This window comes from Phycodurus eques, chromosome 9 (assembly GCF_024500275.1).
Source record: "Phycodurus eques isolate BA_2022a chromosome 9, UOR_Pequ_1.1, whole genome shotgun sequence".
Lineage (NCBI taxonomy): Eukaryota > Metazoa > Chordata > Actinopteri > Syngnathiformes > Syngnathidae > Phycodurus > Phycodurus eques.
The window spans coordinates 8,393,560-8,401,377 of NC_084533.1; the positions used below are offsets into that span (position 1 = coordinate 8,393,560).

At 41.3% G+C, this 7,818-nt stretch overlaps 2 protein-coding genes across 2 annotated transcripts in view; one reads left to right on the forward strand and one right to left on the reverse strand.

Moving 5' to 3' along the window:
* The window catches only part of zbtb3 (zinc finger and BTB domain containing 3), a 9,727-nt gene extending 3,600 nt beyond the window's left edge, over nucleotides 1–6,127 (forward strand). The window contains exon 3 of the mRNA XM_061685328.1: nucleotides 1,111–6,127. Coding sequence (XP_061541312.1) covers nucleotides 1,111–2,035 — 925 coding nt within the window. The 3' untranslated portion in view covers nucleotides 2,036–6,127. The remainder of the gene's footprint in view (nucleotides 1–1,110) is intronic.
* A 47-nt stretch (nucleotides 6,128–6,174) lies between these two features.
* Nucleotides 6,175–7,635, reverse strand: rnaseh2c (ribonuclease H2, subunit C). The gene is made up of 5 exons (XM_061685341.1): nucleotides 7,497–7,635; nucleotides 7,073–7,227; nucleotides 6,887–6,999; nucleotides 6,664–6,783; nucleotides 6,175–6,413 (listed from the first exon to the last, which is right to left on the reverse strand). The coding sequence occupies exons 2-5, from the start codon at nucleotides 7,224–7,226 to the stop codon at nucleotides 6,390–6,392; spliced, it is 411 nt and encodes a 136-aa protein (XP_061541325.1). The 5' UTR covers nucleotide 7,227; nucleotides 7,497–7,635; the 3' UTR covers nucleotides 6,175–6,389.
* Between the last annotated feature and the right edge of the window lie 183 nt (nucleotides 7,636–7,818).

Consider the following 7,818-nt stretch of genomic DNA (forward strand, 5'->3'; position numbering starts at 1 on the left):
GTAGGATAATTGAAGACTCCGAATTGCCCATAGGCGTGATTGAGAGTGTGAATCTTTGTTGGTCTGAATGTGCCCTGTGAGTGGCTGGCAACCAGTCCAGGTGGACGCTGCCTCTCGCCCAAAGTCAGCTGGGGTTGGCTCCAATTCGCCTGTGACCCTAACGAGGCTATAGAAAATGGATTGCTGGATGACTGCCACCTGCACGTCAGACATGGCACCTGTAAAGCTGACGTTTATAGTGGTATTTACAGTGGCGCTGTGTACATTTGGTACGTGGGCCTCCAGTGGGGAATCCGGGAACTTACCTGACGTAATCAACCTCTTAATGCCGCCAATATCACGTCACAATCATAGAAACCATCAATTATTTACAAAAGCATTCCACTATACAGTATAACAGCATGAAACTGTGCCACGTACATCATCTGGAGCAGTTCAGAATCAATATTTATCCAATAATGACAAAGCATTTTAAAAAATACATCATACACACTAGTGATGCTGATTCTTAACTGTATTAATATGTGCAGATTGCTAAAGACATGTTATGGTAGTCGAACGTTCGAAAGTTCCCCGCACTGACCATCCAATCAGAGGACGGAAAAATGCTGATGTTATTGTGGGCCTGCTAGGTCGCCCTCTGAGGCGAATTTGAAATCTGATTGGGTAAAGAAACAGTACCCTTGCCAATATAGTTTTAAGTTACGTCAGCTAGTACTAATGATTCTGAAGTCTCTGGGCAGATTAGGTTGACAGGGCAGCACATAAAGGCTGAAATCTGATTGTACAAAAATAACATCCACATACACACGCTGGAAGTAGCGCAGCCAAGATAAACACTATGAAATGAAGAGAATACGACTTGGGAAGATGTTAATACAATTTCATGGAAGACATAATTTAGGTTGTAAATCTAGGACAGTGATTCAGTGTTTAAGGCGAAGCCAAAAGAGAAGGCCACTAATAGGAGTTTAAAGACGAAACATTTTTTTCATGGAGTGAGACTTCTATAGGAGCTTTTGTAAAATCTGAGGCATAATTACCTATAATGACGTATATTTAATAAGATATGCTAGTCTAATAATCAAATTTGTCTTCTCCTCGCCACAGCATCAACCAGCAGCCTTCCTCATCTTCCCTGGTCTCAGATGTCCATGCTAGCTGTCCATCAGCGGTTGGTCCCCAATCAGAATTCTATAACTCACTGGCCCATGAGAAGGAAGCTCAAACAGGACTTTCAGACTGTGAGCGCAGAGGTACTGCAGGGGGAGAGCAACACACAGTCATGGTTGTGCATGCACAAAAGGAGTTGACACTTTCACGTTCACATTCCCAATTTCAAATCCAGAGTGCCTTCTCACTCCAACGTGGCGGCCAGAACTCCACGCTTCAGACTCCTCAAAAGGTGGTTGCCCCCGAGATGGAGACAAGTGGAAGGGCTCATCCTCTTATAGGATTAGCGACTGTGGACAATGATGGTGACAATGCAAAAGTCAAAGTGGAGGCTATTGTTATTTCTGATGAGGAACAGGAGGAGGAAAAAGAGGAATGCAAAGTGAGCGAGCCAGTGATGGAAGTGGACGAGGACTTTGAAGATGACATCCAGGATGAGGAGCTGAACACACTCTCCTCCCGCCACATAACTTCCGACTACACCTTTCCTCTCTCCCCTTCATCCGCTTCTTCGGTGTCCGCCTCGTTCCTTCCTCCACCGTCCAGGACACAGCAACACTCGGACCACACACCCTTTTTAACAGACTTCCAGGACACTATGGGAGGCATTGTGGAGGATGTCCCAACGTGCTGCGTCTGTGGCAAAACCTTCTCATGCACGTACACGCTAAGACGCCACGCCATCGTGCACACGAGAGAGCGCCCCTACGAGTGCCGCTACTGCTACCGCAGTTACACGCAGTCCGGAGATCTCTACCGACACATTCGCAAGGCTCACGACCAAACATCGCGACCCAAACGCAGTAAGACTGATGTGGAGAACCCGAAACGGGCACAACCACCACCACCCCCGCTTAGCTAATAAATATCAGTTCGTACTTTTTTTAATACCGCTTTTCCCATTGAGTGTCATGAGGCAGCTGGCGCGAAAGGTGGTTGTAACAATCCTGGACTGGTTGCAAGTCAATAACAGGGCACATATAGAGACAGACAACTTTTCACACTATCACTGAGTGGGAATTGAATCCACACTACCAGCTAACTGCTACACAATCAATGACTCGGCTAACATAGAGATTCTCCAAATTAGTAAGCAAGTCCAATTTAACCCCGATATCCATTTTGTGGCAAAGAGCAGGGGCAAACTTACAATTAGGTCACCCCCTACCAACATCCCATAAAAATTAATTAACTGATTAATAAAGTTTCCTTTCTTCACACGCTTAAAACACATCAAACTGCTTAATCATGATGGTTTTTAATGCTCCGTCCTCCCCTTTCATACAATGGACTGTTGCATCTTACTACACATAAATTATGCAGACTGAATTAAAGAAGAGGGTAGCAAAACAAAGAAACTTTTTTGGTATGTTGTCAGGAAAATTAAAATGAACTTATCCCAGTGGAGCCGAGAAGGCAAGAGGAAAACAGTTTTTAATCATAACTACCATAGGTTTCAACCATTTTCATTGCAACACTGAATTTGTGCACGAGCTAACAGTAAGAGCCAGACGCTCTTGCCAGTTGCAGTAGTGCTACTATTGGTGTCAGCCAAGGGGGATGCATGGAGAGTGGCACAATGGACGCTTTTCATCACGAAGATGAGTATGAAAGCAGCAGAAATGGTAAACTGTATGAAATGTTGATTCATATTCTTATTAATTACAGCAAAAGCATTGCGATGATTCACTTTTGACAGGGTTTTAAGGACTTTATCAGGCTCATGAAATTCTCTTAAATTCACACTTTTTAGTTGCTTTAGTTGCTTACCTTGGGCCCTCAATTGACTAAATACACCTCTACAGTGGGTACAGAAAGTATTCAGACCCCCTTAAATTGTTCGGTCTTTGTTATATTGCAGCCATTTGCTAAAATCATTTAAGTTATTTTTTTCCCCTCATTAAAGTACACACAGCACCCCATATTGACAGAAATATTGTTGCACATTTATTAAAAAAGAAAAACTGAAATATAACACAGCCATAAGTATTCAGACCCTTTGCTGTGACACTCATATATTCAACTCGGGTGCTGTATATTTCTTCTGCTCATCTGTGAGATAGTTCTACACCTTCATTGGAGTCCAGCTGTGTTTGAGAATACTGATTGGACTTGATTAGGAAAGCCACATCCCTGTGGCATAAGACCTTACAGCTCACAGTGCATGTCAGAGCAAATGAGAATTATGAGGTCAAAGGAACTGCCAGAAGAGCTCAGAGACAGAATTGTGGCAAGGCACAGATGTGGCCAAGATTACAAAAAAAAATTCTGCTGCACTTAAGGTTCTTAAGAGCACAGTGGCCTCCATAATCCTTAAATTGAAGACGTTTGGGATGACCAGAACCCTTCCTAGAGCTGGCCGTCCGGCAAACTGAGCAATCGGGGGAGAAGAGCCTTGGTGAGAGAGGTAAAGAAGAACCCAAAGATCACTGTGGCTGAACTCCAGAGATGGAAATGGGAGAAAGTTTTTGGCCTTAATTCTAAACGGTATGTGTGGAGAACACCAGGCACTGCTCATCACCTGTCCAATATAGTCCCAACAGTGAAGCTTGGTGGTGGCGGAATCATGCTGTGGGGGTGTTTTTCAGCTGCTGGGGCAGGACGACTGGTTGCAATCGAAGGAAAAATTAATGCGGCCAAATACAAGGATTTTCTGAACTTCTTTTCTGATTGCGCCATAGCCTTCTCCAGAGCGCTCAGGACCTTAGACTGGGCCGAAGGGTCACCTTCCAACAATTCAATGACCCAAAGCACACAGCTAAAATAACGAAGGAGTGGCTTCAGAACAACTCTATGACTGTTCTTGAATGGTCCAGCCAGAGCCCTGACTTAAACCCAATTGAGCATCTCTAGAAAGACCCAAAAATGACTGTCCACCAACGTTCACCATCCAACCTGAAAGAACTGGAGAGGATCTGCAAGGAGGCATGGCAGAGGATCCCCAATTCCAGGTGTGAAAAACATCATTCCCAAAAAGCCTCAAAAGAGTGCTTCTACTAAACACTGAGCAAAGGGTATGAATACTTATGGCTGTGTGATATTTGCGTTTTGCTTTTTTAATAAATCTGCAAAAATTTCAACAATTCCATTTTTTTCTGTCAATATGGGGTGCTGTGTGTACATTAATGAGGGGGTAAAATTAACTTAAAACGATTTTAGCCAATGGCTTCAATATAACAGAGTGAAATTTTAAAGGGGTCTGAATACTTTCCGTACCCACTGTATGTAACAATGCTGCAATTTAGAATTCAACTCCAAAAAACAAAAGCTTCTTTGTTGCAACCAGGGTTAGGACCAGCCTCACTCACGACCCTTGTATTGAATCTTATTAGTCCATGTAGGGGTTTCTAATCAACTTAATACAATTTCCAGTGCTTTTCTGTACAGGTACTATGCACCTGATGAGAAAAAGGTTTTCTTAATTTTTAAAATAAGTGACCAAAACAATTTCAAGAAATTACATGTGCATCTTCATAAATCAGAATATCGTTGAAAAATGTATTTCTTCAATTCAAAAAGTAAAACTTGTATGTTATAAAGATTCATTAAACACAGGAAAATACTTTTCAAAAGGCCAATTTCTATATATCTTGAAATATTTCAGTGTGTACTAAATCTGTATACTGTATGAGTTTCACTTTTTGAATGGAACTCTTAAAATATTTTTTTCTCCACCATATTCTGATTTATTGAAATTCACCTATGTATGTAATCCACTAACAAGTGGCTGAACTGACATCTTGCAGAATACTTCTAAATGAAACAGAAGCCTTAAGCCCTGTAAAGTCTATATTGTATTTAAGAGGTTTGTGACTGTCTATAATTATTTGTGTTGCATTACAAAAAGATGGTGGGCTCTTCCCACGCAAAAAAAAAAAAATATGGTTATGGAATTGGATCCGTTTTATTTATTGTTATTGTGCCATAAATGTGAATTTGTATCGTCTTATTGAAGGGGACTAATCACAGAATGACATCTTTGGATGTCTACAGCAAAATTATTTTAATTTGTCATGTGTTATTGTTTAACCTTCCCATGGAATTTAATGCAAGTTCATCAATACAGTGTATGTCAGCCTGGTAGTTTTAGGTGATGTAATTCATTGTGCTGTTGACTTTTACTGGATTGGAATGAATTGTCCTGTATTTTATCAATCCTACATCATCTGAATGTGATGGACAGAATATTAGGAACATCTGATTTTGCCAAAAATGATCACCATGGATTTTTTTGTATTATTATTGTTATTGCAGAGCTGATGTATTGTGCTGCATTTGTTTTATCTTTGTGCTTAGTAAATTGGGGAGTCCAGGGCTCCAGCTAAGCACCTAAATACCCATCCATCCATTTTCCATACCGCTTGTCCTCCCGAGGGTCGCAGGCATGCAGGAGCCCATCCCAGCTATCTGTGGGCGAGAGGCGGGGTACAGCCTGCACTGGTCGCCAGCCAATCACAGGGCAAATATAAACAAACAATCACTCGCACATTCATACCTACGGGCAATTTAGAGTCTTAATTTAACCCACTATGCATGTTTTTGGGATGTGGGAGGAAACCAGAGTGCCCGGAGAAAACCCACGCAGGCATGAGAAGAACATACAAAACTCCACACAGGCGGGGCCGGGATTTGAACCGCGGTCCTCAGAACTGTGAGGCAGATGTGCTAACAAGTTAAACACTGTGCCGCCACAGCTAAATATGCCAAAGTTGAAATATCATCATGGAAGCAATGAGAGAGAGAGATTTTATTTTTTGGCAGTGACAAGTGACACCCAGTTCACCATGGAAGCAATGGGACAAACATGTTTTAAAAAAGTAACGGGTGTTATTATAACATTATAGGAATGCGTCTGTGTGAATCCTTTATGCTAATTTATTTCTGTTGGATATTAAAAAAAAAAAAAAAAAAAAAATAGTAATTCTTATGGTTCATTGGTTAGTCAGTGACAACTGAGTTGGCACCAAGCTCGTCAGTGTGTCTCTATCCCTGCATTAAAATTGCAGATGAAATAGCATACACACGTTTCGGTGAAGTAGTTTGGTTTTATTATTTTATTTCAATACTAAATTTGTCACAAAATATGTACAAACCATACATTTAGTTAGTGCTCTTTAACAACCATTTCTTTTTGGGACTATGTCTGGTAACCAGCAAACATTTTCTTTTAAATACTGTATGCATATTTATTATTTCTCCTAAAAGCAAGATTTTCTTCAGTCTTCCACTGCTCCATGAATCTGAAAAGAGACAAAACATGAACATCAAGTTCATTAGGGTTGTGGGTGAAGTCAAGACAACCACAGGGAGAACATGCAAACTCCACACAGTAAGGCCAGAGCTGAAATTCAAACCTTAAACCTCAGAAAACCTTAAACCTAGTCCAATGTGCTGCCTCCTCAGTGGAGTCAAATATTTATATATTTGGCAGGTTTACTACTGTCAAAATAGCTTCTTAAAAGTTTATTGTAATTGAATAAATATCTTCACCACTTCAGCAAGCTCAGGCCAGTCCATCGCCATAACAACCGCATCGTCTGAGTTAGGAGGAGTCTCGAGGTTCCAGTAGGTCAGCTTGTCAAACACGGAAGTCACCTTCAGGGTCCTGTCCTAAACATGCACATATATGGAAGAAGCACAATCATTTGTTTTAACAATCCATTGTTCTCCATTATCTTTACATTAATCCAACAGTGCGATTGGTCATGTCTACCTCCTGATCCGAACCAGGCTTATTGATCTCCTTGAGCACCAGTCCAGTGTAGCCTTGTGGACAGATGATTTCCTGCCCTTTTAGGCCACGACCCCGGAATGAAGCAGTCTTCTCTGTGATAGAAAGCGTGCATGCATTGCACATACGTAATTGCAGCCATCTCTTAACACAGTATATTTATTGTACCGTGTTTGTGGTCCTTCATGGCAGCGTTGAAGTACTGTGAAATCTGTGCAGGCCCATTGTGTTCAATCTCACAGGGGATCAGGTGCAGTGGTTCTCGAGGAGCCTGGCCCGCAGATGATGCATCAACATGAGTCACAATGCTGTAACAGGACATCCTGCAACCAGGTAACAAACATTAAACTACTCACACAAAAAATAGGGATGTTCGGCTTGAAATGTTATGAGCAATTCAGGGATCAAACACCTGTTGTGAATTTTGCCCTTTGGTTCCTTGGCAGAGAACTGCAAGTTGTCAAACAATTATAGAAATATTGAACAAATGGGCATTCAAAAGGTTAGAAAATGTCAAATTAAGTTCCCTGAAAAGACTATAGCGCATTTTAGGTTCATCCTGAAATCTCACATGAATGTCGAATATACCTACCTTTGTAGTAATGTTTGACGTTGTGGTTTTATTCAACATACTCAGTTTGAATGATATTGCTGTAGGTATCAGTTCTCTTCATCGTCCACGTTAACTAATATTTGAGATATTCCCCGATAAGTTTCATAAAATGTCTATAACTTTACCTTATTTCGTTTTATTCCAGAGTTTTGAAAAGAACGCGTTGGTGAGTTCCGGGTTGATCAACAATCGGGCTCTGATTGGACGAGAAACTCTTCTTCTCCGCTCAAAGATAGTTTGGCGGCATAATTTTGTTGAGTGTTGCAATTTCTCCCCCTGTCGACGAGTTATCAAATTCCAG

Coding starts and splice junctions, on each gene's coding strand:
- rnaseh2c (XM_061685341.1), bottom strand. CDS start 7,226: ATGTCCTGTTACAGCATTGTGACTCATGTTGATGCATCATCTGCGGGC. Junction 7,000..7,072: donor CATGAAGGACCACAAACACG/GTACAATAAATA, acceptor TTTCTATCACAG/AGAAGACTGCTTCATTCCGG. Junction 6,414..6,663: donor GGCCTGAGCTTGCTGAAGTG/GTGAAGATATTT, acceptor GTCTCTTTTCAG/ATTCATGGAGCAGTGGAAGA.